At 32.1% G+C, this 20,086-nt stretch overlaps 1 protein-coding gene across 1 annotated transcript in view; it reads left to right on the top strand.

The window, feature by feature from the left end:
* LOC143390374 (uncharacterized) overlaps window positions 1-20,086 on the top strand; it is a 42,308-nt gene that overhangs the window by 18,080 nt on the left and 4,142 nt on the right. Inside the window, exons 3-9 of the mRNA XM_076842793.1 lie at window positions 6,465-6,498; window positions 9,060-9,132; window positions 13,856-13,952; window positions 16,009-16,107; window positions 16,702-16,733; window positions 16,830-16,902; window positions 19,203-19,276. Of these exons, the coding sequence (XP_076698908.1) occupies window positions 6,465-6,498; window positions 9,060-9,132; window positions 13,856-13,952; window positions 16,009-16,107; window positions 16,702-16,733; window positions 16,830-16,902; window positions 19,203-19,276 (482 nt within the window). The remainder of the gene's footprint in view (window positions 1-6,464; window positions 6,499-9,059; window positions 9,133-13,855; window positions 13,953-16,008; window positions 16,108-16,701; window positions 16,734-16,829; window positions 16,903-19,202; window positions 19,277-20,086) is intronic.

The raw sequence follows: 20,086 nt of genomic DNA, 5'->3' as shown, positions 1-20,086 counted from the left end.
AACACTCTGTTCCAAAATATAGTGTTGTATGTTAGGACATCCCTGCTGCACAATGAGAAAGATGAGCATTCCTTCATGTAGACCCAAGGTCAGGCCCACCAACAACTTCTTGTGCTTTAGAGATTTTATTAATAAGTCAGTTCCTGAGCTGATATGTTGGAGTTTTGGGCCTATGTATTCTTCTATCTGGTGCAGGGATTCTGGTCTAATACTTAAGTAATTGATCCACTTTGAGTTGAGTTTTTGTGCATGGTGGGAGGATTAGGGTTCAATTTAATTCTACTACATATGGATTTCAAATTTTCTCAGTACCATTTGTAGAAGAGGCTATCTTTGCACCAGTATATGATATTTATGCCTTTGTCTAGTATGAGGTAATTGTATTTATGTGGGTTTGTCTCTGTCTTCTGTTTCATTGGTGGTCTTATCTGTTTTGTTGCCAATACCATACTGGTTTTGCCTTTATAGCTCTGTAGTGTAATTTGAAGTCTATTATTGTGATACCTCCTGCTTCATTTTTCTTGCTAGGTATTGTTTTGGGTATTCTGGGTCTCTTGTTTATCTAAGTAAATTTCATTATTGCTTTTTCTGTTTCTGTGAAGAACATCTTTGGGCTCTGGAAGGGAGTTGCATTGAAATTATATAGCACTTTTGGTAGTATGGTAATTTTGACAATATTAATTCTGCCTATCCAAGAACATGGGAAGTCTTTCTATTCCTAGGGCCTTCCTCAATTTATTTCTTGAGTGTTCTGTAATTTTTCATTGTAGAGGTCTTTTACCTTTTTTGTTAGATTGTTTCCTAAGTGTTTTTTTTTTATGCTATTTTGAATAGGATAATTTTCCTAATTTCTCGTTTAGCTCATCTTTTATTGGACTATAGAAACAAAGTTGATTTATGAATGTTACTTTTGTATCCTGAAATTTGATGAATTCATTTGTGTTCTAGAAGTTTTCTAGTGAGTATTTTTTGAGGGGATCTTCTTTATATGGAATCACGTTTTCTTCAAACAGTGCTTGTTTTCGCCCTTTCTTTCCTATTCATATCTCTTTAATTACATTCCTTTGCCAAATTGCTCTGGCAAGAGATTAAAGAACATGATTTGTTCATCTCTCTATTTATCATTCAGTCGTGAATTTGGTCTTCTGGTGTTTTATTCATTTATGATCCAATAGATTGCAGAGTATTATCTCTACATTTTGTATTTGCTAAGAGTTGCATTGTGTACTAATAGAAGTAGTGAAAGTGGGCATCCCTGTCTCATTGCAGTTTTTAGAAGAAATTCTGTAGTTGTTCTCCATTCATAATTATGTTGTCCTTGGGTGTGTCATGTATAGCTTTTACAATGTTGAGGTATGATTCCTTCATTCCGACTTTTGCTAGTGTTTGAAGCATGAATAGATGGGGTATTATGTAAAAAATAGATGCTACATCTATTTTGATAATCAAGTGTCCTCATCTCTGTATCTATTTGTGTGATGAATTACATTTATTGATTTCCATTTGTTGAATCAGTGTTGCATTCCTGGGATGAAACCCACTTGGTCATGTGCACTATTTTTTAAAATCTATTTTTTGTATGAGATTTAGCAGTATTTTATTGAGGATTTTTGCATCTATGTTCATCAAGGACATTAGTCTGAATTTTTTTTTCTTGATGTATCTTTGTCTGGACTTAGTATCAGTGTGAGATAGGCTTCATTTAATTAATTTGAAGAATTCCCTCTTTTTCAATTTCATGAAATAATTTGAGAAGGATTGGTATTGGTTCTTCTTTAAAGGTTTGGTAGAAATTGGCTGAGCATCCATCTGGTCCTAGGCTTTTCTTTGTTGGTAGAGTCTTGATGACTTTTTTATTCTCATTATTTGAAATTGATCTCTTTAAATTTTTTATATACTTCTGGTTAAATTTGGGTAGCTCATGTCACCTGGAATTTACAGATGTCTTTTAGATTTTCTAGCTTATTGGAGTATAGATTTTGAAAAATAGCTTCTCTTCATGATCTGTTTCAGTAGTATCTGTGCTGATATTTCCATTTTCACCATAGGTTTTGGTACTTTTCATTTCTCTCTGATAGCTTGGTTAATATTTATCAATTTTGTTCATTTAAAAAATTTTTGATTCATTTCTTTTTCAGTTTTTACATCTTGATTTTATCAATTTCATCTTTGACTTTTATTTTTTTCCTATATTTTGCTGATTTTAGTGTTTTTCTCTAGGTCCTTAAGATATAATGTTAGATTATTTTACTCAGTAACTTTCTATTCTTTTAATGTATGGGCTCAATGCTATAAACATTTCTCTTAGAACTGCCTTACTAGTGTCCCAAAGGTTTTTATATATTGTATCACTATTCTCATTTACATTTAATTTTTTAATTTAAACTCTGATTTGTTCATCTATCTGTTCATTATTCAATAGTGAATTTAGTCTCTTAGTGTTAGTTTTTTTTAAATTTTCATCTTGTTGATTTCTAGTTTTATTCCATTATGGTCTGACAGAGTTCAAGGTATTAGCTCTATTTTTGGTATTTGTGAAATGTTGCTTTATGTACTAAAATATGGTCTATTTTGGAAAATGTTCCCTGTGCAGCTAAGAAGAAAATGTATTCAGTCATTGATGAGTAAAATATTCTGTGCATTTCTGTTAAGTCTAAATTATTTATTGTAATTTTAGTTCTATATTTAACTTTTGTTGGTATGATCTTTCTAGTGATGAGAGACACATATTAAAGTTCCCAATATTATTGTGTTGTGATCTGTTTGATTCTCTATATTGGGAAGGAGCTCTTTGATTACTTAGATGCTTCATAGTTTGGAGCATATATATTTACCACTATAATTTCTTCCTGTTGTATTACTCTACTAAGCAGTATGAAAATGGAATTTTTTATCTGTTCTGATGAACTTTTGCTCAAAGTGCATTATATCAGATATGAAAGTAGATACACCTTGTGTATAAGATCCATGTGAATGATATGTTTTTCCCATCCTTTCACAGTTAGTCTGTGTATGTATTTGTCTAAGAGGTGAGTCTCTCGGAGACAGGCTACTGTTGGTTTCTTTTTTTTCCCAATCAATCTGCCAGTGTATGTGTGTTGATGAGTTGAGTCCATTAACATTCAGTGTTATTATTGAGAGATAATTTATTTTTCCTGTTATTTTGGTTCATTTCTAGTTATCAAGTTGAAATAGATTCTACTTTGATTAACTATTCTTTTAATTTTAGTTTCTGTACGTTTTTATTTGCATATTTTATTTTTTCTTAATAAAATATTTATTGAGTGTGTTTTATAATGCCAGCTTTCTAGTTGTGTTTTTTTTTAACTTTTGTTTATTATGGATGTTATTATCTCATATTAAAATCTGATATAATTTAGTATTCTATGCAGAATCCGTTTTCTTTCAGAGCTTAGTATATATTATTTCAAGACCTCCTAGCTTTTAGGGTCTTTGAAAAATCAGCTGAGATCTGGATCGGTTTGCCTCTGAATATAACCAATCATTTTTCACTATCAAGTTTTAAAATTCTATTATAAGTAAAATTCTATACTTATTCTGTATGTTAGGCATTTTCATACTATTGTGGCTAGGAGTGTTATAATTCTGTATATTTGGAGTTGTATATACCTCCTGTGTTTGATTTTTCATTTCATTCTTTAAATTTTGGAAATTTTCAATTATTTCATTGAAAAGATTGTTCATTTTTTGTTTTGAAATTCAATACCTTCATCTATCACAGTGAATCTTAAATTTGGCCTTTTCTTATTATCCCATATATATATATATATTTAAATTCTGGTCATGGTCTGGTAACATCTTTTCTCCATGATGAACTTTATTTTCAAGATTATGCACTACTTCTTTATTACCTGAATATTTGTCCTTTAAGTCATCTAGTGTATTGGTGATGCTTTGCATTGCATTTTTAATTTGGTTTATTGATTTCTGAAGTTTGAAAATTTCTGATTGATTTTTCTTTAGAACTTCTATTTCCTTCTTGATATTTTACTTCTTGTGTCTTCTCTGTGATTTTACTTTTTACCTTGTCTTTTATCTCATAGATTGGTTGAAATATAAAGTTTCAAAATTCCTTCTCTGATATTTTCTTCACTGTGGTTTTTGTGGAATCTGCTTTTGGGTCATTCTGGTTTGTTTGGGATGCTTTGTTCCCTTGCTTGTTCATATTGTTTGTGTGTCTATTCATGTATCAAAATGGATCTCTAGTAACAGAACTTCTATTCTGTGCATTTCTAGTGATCCTGTAGTTATCTTGTGGCTCACAGATTGGGGGGGAGCCAAATAATTGCAACCAACTGTGCATAAAAATATAGGACTAAATTGCATACTTAATTTTTATTTTCACACAAAGTTAGTTGGCACAATAAACAGAACTGTATCAATTTATATCAGTAACAACAGTAAGTAATCATGAGTTATATCTTTCATAAAATAAAAGAATAAGTGTTTTCTATAGCTTCAATTGTATTAATTGGTGCTTTAGCATTAGTGGTGGTGTGTGGAATTTTATAAACCAAGAGTTCTGGGAGAAATTAAAAATAGAGTTCATTATGAAGAAAAAAGCAATGGTGATAGAAAAGGATTAGCGGTTTCAAGATGTGAGTAGGGCAGAAGCAAAGTGATATACGATGTATTGTTTATGAGGAAGAAGGAAAAACAAGTAAAAGAAATAAAGAGTAAAGTGAGAATAATGGAATTTGACTATTTCTAAAAGAAAAGAAATAGAAACAAAAAGAAATAAAAGGTTTGAAACAGAACACAAACTCAATCCAAAATAGGCTAATTGAAAACTTTAACCCTTAACAACAGAGTAAGGAAAAATAACTGTTTCAGAATAGTACAAATGAGAAAGCATAAACAAATATGTACAAGTGTATGAATGTCCTTCATGTATCCATCAGTACACATACAAAAACTAAAAAGAGAAAAAAAAACAGGATTGTTACTGAGAGTATGTGCTTGCTGTCTCTTCCAAAGTGTCTTTTCATCTCTCAGTTTCTATTCTCCATGGGATGGTATGGGGAGCTGTGAAAGGTGCTGTCAGCTCCACCCCCAGGGTATAGGTCATGCTAGGTTCTACAATATGTTCTCAGGGGAGGCAGTGAGGTCCTGTCTTTGCCCCAGGTGTTTCATTTCATGTGGAGTTACTGGGCATAAATAAATCAGTGCACACCTAGGACTTTACTCTTCTCCCCAGGGCTACATTCATGGGACAGGGAAGCCAGTCCTTTACCAGTTCTGTTTTTTCAGGGTACTGTTCTTTCTTACCTCCTTAGGTCTGCCCTCAAGCACCAAGGTTCATCACTCCTGCTCATTGAGATTTTGAAGCAACTGCCACTGGTCTTGGGCACAGCTGTGTCAAGGGGGGAGAGGAGGACAGGCTCTCTTTGGCCTGTCTGACTATTATTACCCCCAGGAGAAATACTGTCCATGTCAGAAATTCTCCTGATTTGCTAGGCTCAGTTTATGTCTTGTGGATGGTGTCTGCCAGATTTATATATCGGACTGAGCCCCAACACATGGATCTAAATTTCCAGTCTGAGTTGGTGCCATTGCAGTGCAGATGTTTAAATATGTCTCCAGCTTCAGCTCTCTGTACATTCCAGGCAGACTGGTGGTGACTTTCATGCACAGTTTAATGAGTAGAATAGCTTGACCCTGTGGTCCCACATTCTGCATTCCAAGACTGTCTGCTGCACTTTTCATATATGTAATTAGTTTTAGGTAGACACAGTATCTTTATTTTAGTTTACATGGATTGAAACCAGTGCCTCATGCATGCTAGGCAAACACTCTACCACTGAGCCATAACCCTAGCCCCTTGTCTGCATCACTTTTTAGTCTTTTTTTGTCCTAATGTACAGATTTCCCCCAATCACATCAGATCCTAAGCTCCAGCTCTGTTTCTCACCTTTGTCTGATATACCCCAAATTCCCCAGTTTTCAAGGTCTCTGTCCAATATTGAGTATCAGTGACATGCTTTTATCTCCCACCTCACAGAGAAGCAGTTTTCTCACTCTCTGAGTCCCATATGGTGGAGCTGTGAGAAAATCCACTTCCTGCTAATTCACCATCATGTCTCCCCTTGTTTGACACTTATATATTTATGCTACTTTATTTGACAATGATAAGGTTTTTTTTTTTATTTTTGCAACTTTTAATAAGGATTATGATTATGGGACCAATGATTTACTTTTAAGTATCAAACTTTGATAATTCCTGTTGATTCTTCCTTGCATTTGATAAGTACAAAGTTGGAAGCATAGGAGTTGTTAATGCATTCATTACTTACCTGTCATAAATACAATTAATATTAATTCTAAAAATTTCTATGAGTATGGGTCTGGAGGAACATTTTATAACAAAACATCAGAGTCGTAAAATTTTATATTTTATATTTCTGTTTTTGATTAATTATATATTTTACTGTTTTATTTAATAGTTAAAGAAAGTCCTAAAGATGACTCATTAAGAAGGTATGAATTTATAGATTTTAAATAAAAAATGTCTATTAACTAAGTGGAGAGTGGAGGTAGAAGGATTTGTTGAGTATTCTAGTGTGGGACAGACACCACATTCAGTTAACACTTGTTTCCTAAAGTTATCTTATAAGCACTTTGAAAGTATCTGTGCTATTATAATCTGTTAATTACTAATAAAGAGCTGTCATTCATAGAGGTTGACTATTTGTTTCATATTTGTGTAATTAATAAGTTTCAGGCCTGTGTTTAGACTGTAGTCTTACCTGGCTGACAACTCCATTGTGTTGTTACACTGTACAGGTTGATACCAAGTGGGACGTATACAGGAAAAATCAATTTTACAATTTATTTCAATGTGTCTGACAAATGTATTCTAAATAACATATATATTCACATTTTAACTTTCAAATTGTGTATCATCATTTAGAAAGTCAAAGGCAGTTGTGTGTTAATTCTGATTTATATTTTACCTGATAAGCCAGGTTGTAGTCCAAGATTTTGTCCTGATATTGACAGTTCCACTAGTAATCAGGATTTTTTCTTAATATATCAAAAGCTTTTATGGAAAATCTCACAGAGCTATGGCCTCATGGTTTCTAGTAAACAAGAAGATCAGGCAAGTGCTGTAGAGAAATTATTTTACTGAAAGTTATGAATAACATTATTTAGACAATGTTGTATTACTTATATTAATCCTTAGAGGACATTCTAATTTCTCTACTTCCTGATTTTCCAGTTAGTTTCTCTTCAATTACTACCCCTAACAATTTTATGAAGACTTTTACTTTTATATTTTTTTCCTTTTTTATGACTATAAACTTTTATCTAATTTCTATTTGTATTTTCTGTTTTGTTCTCTTTGTGTTTCTGTTTTATTTTGTCAATTGAATACTTTTTCTTTTGACAGATCAAAAGTTAAGAAATTTAAGAATTTTAAGGAATTTTAGAAACCTTCTTATCTTTCAGCATGTGTTCTACATGCCAGCCAAATGATAGTTTTGAGGATGTACCGGAAACTTAAATATATTAAAGGGAGTTTTCTGGGTACAAACAATGAGAACAATGAGATTTAAACTTCAGTTTCTTAATTCTGAGCTCAGTACATTTTTGGTTATCATTTTTAAGGTGATTTTTTAAATAATAGATTGAAGATTGACTATAGGAATCCAACTAAAGAGGATAAGACTAGAATTTTTAAGTGAACACATTGGTAGAGGTTCAAAATTTAACTAGTGAAGGAAAGGGCTATAAAAGTATTCACCCAGAGTAACAACACTGTGTTGGGTAGGAATAAGCATTTTAAAAAAGAGACCAAAATCTTAGGGTTTATGATTAGTTTGATGAGCACAAAACAGGAATGAAGGACACAGAATATTAAAAGCTCTCTATAAAGGCATATTAATACAAAATTTAGAGGAAGTCTTAATAGCATGTATTTTGCCTGTTTTCATCTCTGTGATGCAAGAATGGATTAGAGAGTAGTGAAACAAACTGTGGAAATTGTTAGAATACATGAATCTGTGGCACAAAACAGGTTTTCATTCACCTTCACTTTCTTTCCAAACTGCTGATGTCCTTAAAATGTACATGTAGTGCTGGGCAAAGGAGTGATGGGCAGGGAAAGTTATTACAAATCTTCAGTTGAGTAGTTGAAAAGGTATTCAGACAGGCCAATGATTGAGACTCCATTTAGTTTAACCTTGTGTCAGGAATCTGAATATTCAAGGGATGTAGATTTCAAGTTTACAGACTGCCACTGAGTTTTGCAGATGAGTGACTGGGAAATGGATTCCCAGAGAAAGGAGGGTATTTACATAATAGCTAGGGAAACAGAGGTACAAATACCAAGACTCTGCTTTTCTGGCAGTCTTTCCCCCCAGGTGCCTGAGTGCTTGTAAAGGTTTTAAAGGGCTTGCTAGTTTATGAGGACCTGAATAAAGTGAGACCTAATCAGGAAAAATCAATTTTATAATTTATTTCAATGTTTCTGACAAAGGTATTCTAAATAACATATATATTCACTCTTTAAATTTCAATAATTTTTAAAGTTCCAGAGAACTCTGTGCATTATTTGTGGGTAGAGGGAATAAATAGTGTATTATTATTGGTGATTTCAATGCTGAAGAACAACATTGCTTAGTATTTGACTCCTGGATATTCACGAGAGAGAACTGTGCCTCTTGTTATCTTGTCTTGTGTTACCAGAGGTTTATTTCAGTTCAGGTGAAAAAGAAATGTCAGCCATTAATTGGGTTTTAAATTCAGCCTTTAAGACAGGCAATTTGCAAGAACAAATTATTATCTGTTTCTGCTCATGTATTGGCTATTGCTCTGAATTGGAACTAAGAGTGCCTTAATATCTATATTGAATATTTTATAGATTCACAGCAGTAGAGTCAGAAAGAGGTGAACACAAGCTATTTTGTTAAATTGGAGGTCATATTTTAATGAATCAATCAAGAAACACCATTTAATAAGTTATACCTTAAATTAAACAGAGTTTATTTTAAAAAGAAAACTATTCACCATTTTTGTTATACATTTTTGCTTTAAAGATCTATCAAAAAATCACACTCAGGTGATTCCTTGTTTGCAATGGTTCAGGACAGCTATGAAGCTCCTATTAAGGTAAAGTGATCTTTTGTAAAAAACCTCATGTTCTTGCTCTGAATTTTGTATTTTAAGATGTTAATGCTGAAAATTTAGCTATATTTTTCTTATATTTTATATGAATATTTGCTAAGAATCCATTTTAAAGAATTATGTTGATTTTTTTTTTTAAAAATGCTTTTTGTATCACTCTTCTCTCAAGTACTTGGGGATCGTGGGGGCTGGAAGTAACAATGGGCTGTGAAATACCTAGTGAAAGAAAAATTGCATTAAAAACAGCTTTCTAACTGTACAGGAAATATAATATTTATTCAAGGATTTTTTGTATCAGTTTTTATTACTGGGATTTTTAAATCATTCTTACATGACTTACAATACTCATGCCTAAATTAATTTTTATAAAATTGTGGAATTTCCCTGGTACCTTTAGTTTGGAATATATAATATACATTGCACATAACTTTTCTTTTTTTACTTGGACCCTTGATATTTTGGTATCATAGCATTTGAGGAGACCTATATTCTCTATTTCTTTCTGTGGCTCCATATTTATACTAAAGTAATATTGGGAATTATGGCAACCCAGAAATCTAAAATCTGTATCTTAATACTTGTATTAAAATGGCTTGCATATCCATACTTTGAGTATTTCTACTAAAAGTGACAGTAATTAAAAAAAAAACTATAAGTAAATAGCAGAAAGATTAGAAGAACAGAAGGAAGTACTAGGTCCTGAATTAGAACAAATTATATTCTATGCTTTTATAATTATATTCTAGTATATGACTTCTATTTTGACGTATAACTGAAAAGAACCAATAAAAATTCTAAAGAAATTTGAGGTAATGAAATTTTCTAAAAATTTCCTCTTAATCTAATCAAAGAATAAATGGTGTGTGCAAAGTAATTACCAGTTCTGGAAGCAGAAACACTCAATAATTGTATGGTAATAATTTAGTTTCAGAATTGTTGTTTTTCCATTATAGTTTCTTAAAATATATAAATTCTACGTCAAATTTTGAAATTTCAAATTTTACATGTTTCTTTATCTACTTACTTTAATGTTTATTGTAAAACACTACTATTTTTATGAACTATTCCAGGTTAGGAAATATATTTGCAAATATCCTGGAGAAGCTAAAATAAGGTTAAATGTAAATGATATCTTTTGTTTTTGAAATTACTTTAATTTTATTTCAGTTATGAAGAGCTAATGGATAAAAATTATTATTCATCTATTTTTATGTTGAACATTTCCACCTCTAGTTTTCCATGTGAGAGAAATATATGATTCTTGTTTCCTGAGTCTGGCTTATATTATTTAACATTATGCTTCCCTGTTTTATTCATTTTCCTAAAATTAACTTAGTTTTGTTGTTCTCTAAGCATAGAAATCTTCCTTGTTTATATATACCACATTTTCTTTATCCATTCTTTTATTAACTAGCATCTAGCCTGATTCTATAACTTGCCTATTATTAATAGTGTCATGGCAAGATGGGCATATGTATATCTCTAAAATAAGCTGACTTTAATATTTTTTGGTAAGTACTGAGTAGTATATTTGAATAATAAAGTAGTTCTATGTTCAGTTTTTGAGTAGCCGTCATATGAATTTCCATAGTGATATAGTAATTTATGTTTCTGCCATTCACATGTAAGAGATTTTTCTCCTCATCTTCCCAATATTATTTGCCTTCTTGATGATTGCTTTTTTAAATGATGGAAAATGGGAACTTGATGTTGTTTTGATTTGCATATTCCCGCTTGATAAAGATGTTATGTTTTTTTTTTTTTTCCCTGAAGTGTTGGCCATTTGTATCTCTTATTTTGAGAACTAGCTGTGCATTTGCTCATTTATTTAAAAGGTTTTTGTTTTTGTGGTGTTAAGATATTTGCATTAATATTTTTAGGATATTAATCCTCTGTCAGAAGAATAGCTGGCAAAGCTTTTCTCCATTTCTGGAGTCTACCACTTCTTACTGTTTTGTGTTTCACTTACTACGCAGGAATTTTTCAGTTTGATGCACCTTCTCTTATCCATTGTTGCTCTTATTTTCTGAGCTGTAGGGGGCTCTATTCAGGAAGTTATTGCCTACATACTGAAGTGTTTTCCATATATTTTCTTCTAGTATTTGTAAACCTTCTAGTCTGGTACATATGTCTTTAGTCCTTTCTGAATAAACTCTTGTACAGTGTTAGAAAATAGGCATCTAGTTTTCTTCTTTTACATATGGATATCTAGTTTTTCCAACACTATTTCTAAAATGTTGTTTGTCTTATCTCCAAAATATGTTTTTGGTGTCTTTGCCTAGTATCACATGACGGTACCTGTGTGGGTTTGCTCTCTGACTTCTTTTCTATCCATTGATCTATGGGTCTTTCTTTACACCAGGACCATGGTTTTTATTACTATGGCTCTGTTTTATATTTTGAAATTGGGCATTGTGGTTTATCCATTGTTTCTCTTATGATCAGTATCACTTTGTCTAAGTATATTTTTGTTTGTTTGTTTTTCTTCCATACAAATTTAGAAGTAGTTATTTTCCCCCCATTTCTGCAAACAATACCATTTGAATTTGAATGGGAATACATGGAATCTATAATTCATTTATGGTACTATGCCCATTTTTACAATATTCATCTGCTTCTCTGTGAACATAGCAGATCTTTTTACTTCCTATTGTTTTCTTATTTTTTTCTTCAATGTGTAATTTTTCTTGAGGAAGCCATTCACTTTCTTGTTTAGGGTTATTCCTAGCTATTTTTAAAGTTATTTGAATGAGCTATTACTCTTGCTTTATTCTCTCTAGGTTTGCTATGGTATATAGACAAACAGTTTATTTTTATATGTTTATTTTGTATCCTGTTACTCTGATGAATTCATTCATCAAAGTAGAATTTTCATAATATATAATTTATGTTCTTCTAAGAATAGGACTAAATCATTTGCATATAGAAATAATTTAACATTTTAACTTTCCTATTTGAATCCCTTTTATTTCTTTCTCTTTTTCTAAAATTTTAAGTACTGTGATTAGTGAGATTGGTGGCAATGAACATCCTTGTGTATTTCCTGATTTTAGAGAAAATATTCTTGATTTTACTATTGGCTTTGGATTTGGTATAGTTGGTCTTTATTATCTTTTAATAAAATTCTCCTATTTCTAATCTCTCAGGGCTTTGTCATAAGGGCCATTGAATTTGTCAAAGGCTTTTCCTGCAGCTTCTTAAAAGATCATGTAATTTTGCTCTTGATTCTATATGTGATGTATTAGTTTTATTGATTTGCATGTATTGAATCATCCTGGATCAAAATCAGCTTTTATGGATTTTTTTTTGTATGTGGTTAGAGTCTCAAACCAGGAGCATGGTACGAAGGAACCACATTCCCAGCACCTTTTATTGTTCACTTTGATAACAGGTCTCACTAAATTTCCCAGGCTGGCTTTGAAATTACAGTGTTCCTCAAACAACCTGATGCTTTTCTGAGAGTATAGACCTACACAACTATGCCTGATATGTATGTTATTTTGTAATGTGTTGTTGAATGTGGTTTGCAAAGATTTTATGAGAATTTTTATACTATGTTCCTCAAGGATATTGATATCTGTTTTTTTCTTGTTCTGTCCAATATTCACTTTTCCAGTCAGGGTAATACTTTGCAGAATTGCTTTGGAAGCATCTTTCCTTTGCTCTTAAATGTAATGGGGGATTAATATCAGTTCTTCTTTAAATATCTGATAAAATTTAGCCATGTATTCACCTCTGAACCTCTGGTCCATAAGGCTTTTTATTATTGCTTCAACCTAATTGCTTGTTATTGAGCTATGGTTTTCCTCTAGCTATTTGATTCAACATTTTATGACATATTTCATTAATATCACTTAGATTTATTTATCTTTCAATTTTATTCTTTAAAATAGTCTAAATTTTTCCCATTCATTGAAATATAAGTTTTCTAATAGTCTCTAGAGATCTTCTGGATTTCAGTGGTATCTGTTTTAATATTTCACTTTTTGTTTCTAGCTTTATTCATCTGTATCTTCTTTTTTCTTTTAGTTCCCTTGGCCAAGGGTTTATCAGTTTTATTTACCATTTTAAAAACAAACTATTTGTTTCATTATTACTATTTTTTAAAAATATCTATTTTATAATTTTGGCTCTGACTTTAATTAATTCTTTTCTTGTATTGGTTTTAGAATTCATTACTGAGGTTTTTCTTAGACCTTGGGATGCATTATGAGGTTTTTAAATTGAAATATCTTAGATTTTCAAATGGAGGTAGCCCTTAGTATAAACTGTCCTCATACAACTGCTTTTGGTGGATTAGTGGAGGGATATCGGAAGGGATAGAAAATGTACTGGGCAGTAAGATTTGTCTAAATATGTTATATGCATTTCTGTGTAAGTTATAATGAACCCCATTATCATATATATATATATATATATATATATATATATATATATATATGATCCAAAACCCTAGCCTTCATCTTAATAAGATGAAGTTCTCTATTGTCCTTCTATCCTGGTTTTATAGAGTTAGTAGACAAATGAATATAATATTTGGCTGATTTGCAGAGTATATATAACACTGTGATATAAAATATTTCAATTTTTAATGTGTACTTCTCTAGTTTTTAAATCTAATTTATTTAAAATCTGGAAAATTAGGTGTCTCCTTAGAATACTGATTAGGCAATCTTCATATAATTCATTGGTTGTTTAATTTTACCAGACGACTATCTCTCAGATTCTTCCTCAGAATAGTGTTGGTCATTCATTTGGTGATGCACATCAAAGAGAAAAAGATGGTATAAATGGACATACAGAAGGTAAGAACCACTCATTATAAAATCATTGGATATAATGCATGTTTAAAACATGAGCACTAGTATGATTTAATAGTGGAAGAAATGAAAATAATAAATAGAATGGGAGTTGAAATAATGTATCTTATCAAGTTGCAACCACAGGGTAAGTTGGAGTGATCCTAGAGGAGCTGAGTTATTAGGTACAGACCTGCTGAAATTAGAGGAAAGTTGAGACATAAGAAAGGGGAGAGAAGAATTCAGAAATGAAGAATGAGAAAAGACTATAGACAACAACAACCAAAAAAAAAAAAAAAAGAAAGAAAAAGAAAAAAATAAGCAGATGCACATTGATGATGGCCTGATAAAATATTCCTTGGAAAGATTATGACTTATAATACATCTACAAATTAGAGTACAAAATAGGGAGAATTTTAAATAGGTGAAATAAATGGCCAGGCACATGGTGCATGCCTCTATTCCCAGTGGCTCTGGAGGCTGAAGACGGAGAAATAATTTTTATTTTAAAGCCAGCTCAGTAACTGAATGAGGCCCTCAGATATTCAGCAAAACCCTTTCTCTAAATAAAATATAAAAAGGGATGTGGATGTTGCTCAGTAGTTAGACACCCATGGGTTCAATCCCCAGTACCAATAACAAATAACAAAGCAAAAAGAAACATCAAATAGGCATGTTAAGTTAGAGGAATTGGTAGAAGATTAAGCATGCATAAGAACTCTCAAATTTTATTGAATCATATGTTGGGGACCATGTACAAAATGTATGTTCTGACTCAGCAGGTCTTTGGTTCTACATCCTGAATACATTCAAAGATGCTTCCAATGCTCCTTGATCCACAGACTACATTCTGATTTGCAAGAGTAGTTGAATGAATTGCCCTTTAGAAAATCTAAATTAAGAGCCATTGTTTCTTAGTTAATGGTATAATTATATTAAATCATAGCATAAAACTTGCTTTGTTTTTGATTATGTCTGTTGGCAAAGGGGAAGAACAAATGGATGAAACATAGAAATTGTATTTTTTAAAATATCTTTTGTAGTTGTACACAATAACTTTATTTATTAATTTATTTATTTTTATGTGGTGCTGAGGATCGAACCCAGGGCCTTGCACATGCAAGGCAAGCACTCTACTGCTGAGCCATAACCCAAGCCCCCAAATTGTATTTTTAAAAGATTTTTTAAGTTGTAAATTGACACAATACCTTTATATTATTTATTTTATATAGTGCTGAAGATTAAACCCAGTACTTCACATGTGTTAGACAAGCGCCCTAAGACTGAGTCAAAACCCAGCTCCTAGAAATTGTATTTTTAAGATACAGTTACTGCATTATGAAGAAAAAGTAGTGGGAATAATCTAAACAACAACAGCAACAAAAAAAGAATCAAGACTACAGGTCTACAGATAGCTTTTGAAAATCAAAGGGAGAGGGTAGTGAGGAGGGAATAAAATTAGCTAGGTAATTTTGAAGGTAATAATAAGGAGACTGAGGTGTAATGCATTTCAGCTGGTTTCATTATATTTGCCTTCAAACAAAAGTGTGAATTTCTGGTCCAGAGATGGTTTTAAGCAGGGAAAACTGTTAGAATTGGGGCAACCAGCCACTTTAATTCCTTTGCTCCATAACTACCAAGTATAGGGATGTATTGATATCAGTATTTGAGATCAGAAACATAGCATTTAAGAAACATGGGGCATTTTAAAAGACAATTAGTTTTTTTCTTTAATGAAACCATGGCTTTGGGCATGCTAGGAATGCACTCAATTACTCTGTCAAGTCCTTTTCTCTAAATAGCTAGTATTCTGATATGACAGATATTTTATGAAAATCTTTGAAAGTCTAAGAAGTTATATGAAACAAGACTCATTTTGTAAACAGCAGACTCTTTAGGTTAATTTGTTGAATACCAAAGCTGTTATTTTTTGTATATATGCTAATGAATTTGAAATATAAAAGGTTATTCATGTCTGATAATTCTTTTGCATTTCAGTTCACTTTCCCCCTTTGGATTACCATATATTAATATTTTATGCTTATTAAAAATTATTTATTAGATACAGTTCCTATGTCTTCTCAAATGAATGAATCAAGAAACTTTGAGTGGGTCAGACCAGAGGATATATTAAAAGAAGATACACCACTGTCCTCCATGGGTATGAAAAAATGATTATTTTAATAAATGTATACCAAAGCTGATCATTTCTCAGAACTTTCCTCAATGCAAATGAATTATACTTTCCACTTGACGGTTTTCACAACTTTGGACTTACTATATTGTAGGACAAATGGAGGAACAGGATACATACCTGTAATAAAGTTAATGAAATGATTGTGATAGGCTACATTAAACACACCTGCTGTTAAATTATTTTCTTTATTTTATATATTGATGCCCCAAAATTTCTTCTTTGCTCCTCTGATTAGATATCCCCATTCCCTCAATCAATCCGCACCTTTACTTGGTATGTGTGCATTCCCTATTATATTTGTGGTAATTGGAAATGTAATCTCACTTTTGAAAACTGAACTCTATGCTTAATTAAACTAATATTGGATGTTTTTCTTCAATATATTTGAATCATGCTGCTGTACTCAACAAAAAACAGCAAACACAGAAGTCCAAATGTTAAAATATTATTTATCAAAGCTAACCCATGGAACTTGACTCCATGTCAATTCAGCAGGAAGGTGTGGGTGATTTTGTCATATTCATGTTTTGTGGATTGTGTACCCCTTTTGCTTTTCAGTACTTCAGAATTTCACACATCCTGTTGTGAAGGTAATTATAAACTTCTATGTTTATCTTGAATTATTAACTGTGTATAGTATAAAATGTACAACACGTATTTAATATCTACTTTCCAAACCCATACAGCCTATCTTAGACAGGAGGTATTTTCTTCAAAAGAATACAGTGGGGACAACAGAAGAAAGGATATGCAAATCAGGTAAAAAATATATAAAATATACTTACATACACACATACATACACATTCCAGTGTCTTTATTGGCATAGAAGTTTAAAATAATACCTTTAAAGTCACAACAAAATAATTTCTAAAAAAATCTTTATCTCAGACATTTTTAAAATTAAATTTCCCAGAATTCTTATACCTGATAGGTGAATTATGAGGCTCTATTTTCCTCCAAAATTTTATAAAAACTTATTGCATAGCTGCCAATAATTTCCAAATCTTGGGAGATGAACATAAAAATATGTGTCTGAACCCAGAGATTAAGTATAGTGTGTGAAACAAGACCCAATTAAAATTTAATCTTAATTCTAATATAATACCCACTTTATTGAATAATTACATTGAACCCGAGTTGTACTTTATGCAGTTGTGGATTCTATTCCTTCATCAGTTGTGATTATCTGTGTATTAACCATACAAAGTATTATTATATATTCTTTATATTATTCATTTTCTATAAAACTAATAGAGTATTTTTAGGAAATTACTCTTTTATGATTTTTATTGACCCAGAGTTGTAAATTCAAAAATACTTACACAAACCACTTTATATATTCCCTCTTCATGGTTTTCTTTCTTTCTTTGTTTGCTTTTGTTTTTAGTTTACTTTTCAGTGGTGGGGACTGGACACAGATACTTTGGCATGCTAAGCAGTGGCTCTGCCACAAAGCTTTTTCTCTTATTCATTGGAGGGTTGGGTAAATCCAAGATTCAGGAAACTGACCCCCAAGCACTAAAATGAGTCCCTTAACATACAAAAATGAGAAATTCATATATTACATGGTAAACACAAAGAACTTAAACAGTTGGTGTGTTTTATTCTACATGTTAATTGAAACCTTGTGTAACAGTACAGAGCCTCTTATTCCAGAGACCCAGCTTTGTCCTTTATTACTTAATGGAACTTCATTCTACACTGGTCCCAGAAAATGATATATCCTCTATTTTTTATGGAACATTTTTTCATGCTGGCCTGCTTCCCTCTATTTGGCACTCCTGCCACCTTCTTATTCATTTCTGCTCATGCATATGCTCTCCACACTCATCCTGTCTTCAGCATTTGGAGCCATCTAGCTAAAATGCAAATATGACTATGAACCTCTCTAGAAGATAAAAGGCCAGCTTTTAAAATTACCCAGAAATCTTTCATGTGTTCAGCCTAACACTTTTTCCTTTCCCTTAATTTTACTGTCATCTTGATGGCTCCTCACCAGTCCCTATATTTTCAGACAAATACTGACCCATTTAATGCTTCACTCTGTGTCTAGCTACAGCGTTTTAAGCTTTCCCCATTTTCTGCCTCTTACTGGTAACCTCATTCCTTTAGTCTCTGCTGAATCCTAGCTCTAGGAAAGCCACTATTCCTGGCACCTTTTTACTCTATTCTCATAGGGAACATAATAATTCTTGGTTCAAATAAACTGTTGATGCTAAGGTGATATAAAAGAGGTCTTCTCAATTTCAGGAGCCAAAGGGCTAGACAGGGGAAGGAGTAATTTACAAGTCAACTGATAGATATCCAGTTGAACAGTGGCTGAAATGCTGAGATACCTCAAGGGGGTAAAAAGCAGTTTATGACAAGGAGATTGATAATCATGCAGGCCTGAACAGACTAAGACAGAAGAATACATTTTTTAGAGTAATGTAGAAAAACTTTGCATATGCAAGATGTTCATTGATAACAGTAGAGAGAGTCTAAGTCACTGTGGAAATGACTACTGATGAATAGTTGTTTTTAAAAGTTACTGTTATGGGGAGGAGAATACCAAATTGTGTGTATCCCCACATTTCTATAGTGTTTTTAAAATTTAATTCTGGCAAATTTTCATTCATCTTGAGTGGATATACCTTTGAGATATTCTTGTTTCTTACACCTGGTGATACATAGTGTCTCCTCAGGTAGACTGTTGAAGTTTTATACCACTAAAAACATTCCCTGAAAAAAAATTCTCTGCTGGGTACAGTGGATCACCTCTAAACACAGCTATTGGGAGACTGAGACAAGAGCATGGCAAGTCTCAGGCCAAAACAAACACTTTAGAGAGACCCAGTTTCCAAAAATAAACAAATATACAACTCTGGTAGAGCTCTTGCCAATGTTGCAATGTTCTAGGGTTAAATCACTGAGTACACACAAGTATACCCCACCAATAAATAGTTAAAGAGGTAATAGCACCTAAAATTCAAGCTTATTATTACTTTTTATTTTTGGCAGACTACCATTCTCTCTAAATGTTCTAAGTTGTTTATGTAAATCTACATATATTTTTCAGCTGAACCACTTTGGTTCTCATCATCTGAAGAAGAGGAGGAAGGTCTTGATGACACCAAAAATAAGCAGCCACAGGTGTGTTCACTCAGATATATATTTTTTAAACTTCTGATTTCTTACTTTATTCCTTGTTTTAAGAAAGTCAATATGGGCAGATTTGATTACCTTTCATAAAAGTGGTTTGAAATCCAAAGATAATTTAATATTGAAACCTAATAGAATTTAACTGGTTATGAATCTGAAAATAGCATTAAAATTCAGGATAACATGTAGATAAATATTATCTTTGTGATTCGGGCAGAATTTTTTTCTGAATATTACTTGGGTTTACATTTTTTTAACCCCTGAAAATGATGAAAAAGTTGAAATTAGTGGTTTTGCTAATAACCATTTTAATTAATGAACATATATAGTGGTGATGGTCATTGAGTACATTTATGGTAAGATTGTCCTTCCCAGTGGCTCAGTTTTAGTTACATATAAACATGGAAAATCACATCCATCTCAGGTGCTCTGTGGGTATCACAGGCAGAGTTAGTGAAAAGACACACATACATGCAGATCCTAATCAGACAGCAATTTCAGACCAGTTTTTCTCATACACTCAAATGTGCATAGCTCACACACCCAGCCCATGGATGGCTGGTGAAATCCTTGAATTCATTTACTATTCTAAAAGCCAAAATTTTAGGTTTCATTTGGTCTGAGGCACTCTACGGTGCCTCTCCAGGTTTTCTTTTTTCCATAGCTGCTCTTTTTTTTTTAATCCAGAATGCACACAGGAGCCAATATGACTCAATCTCTGAAAATAGTCAGGAAGTGCTGTACATTTTTGTGCTGTCATTTTTCTTCATTGGTGTACTTTTTAGTTCTCTCTCAGAGGAA

This window comes from Callospermophilus lateralis, chromosome 5 (assembly GCF_048772815.1).
Source record: "Callospermophilus lateralis isolate mCalLat2 chromosome 5, mCalLat2.hap1, whole genome shotgun sequence".
Lineage (NCBI taxonomy): Eukaryota > Metazoa > Chordata > Mammalia > Rodentia > Sciuridae > Callospermophilus > Callospermophilus lateralis.
The sequence above is the reverse complement of the archived record's forward strand: the minus strand, read 5'-3'. Positions and strand labels throughout refer to the sequence as shown.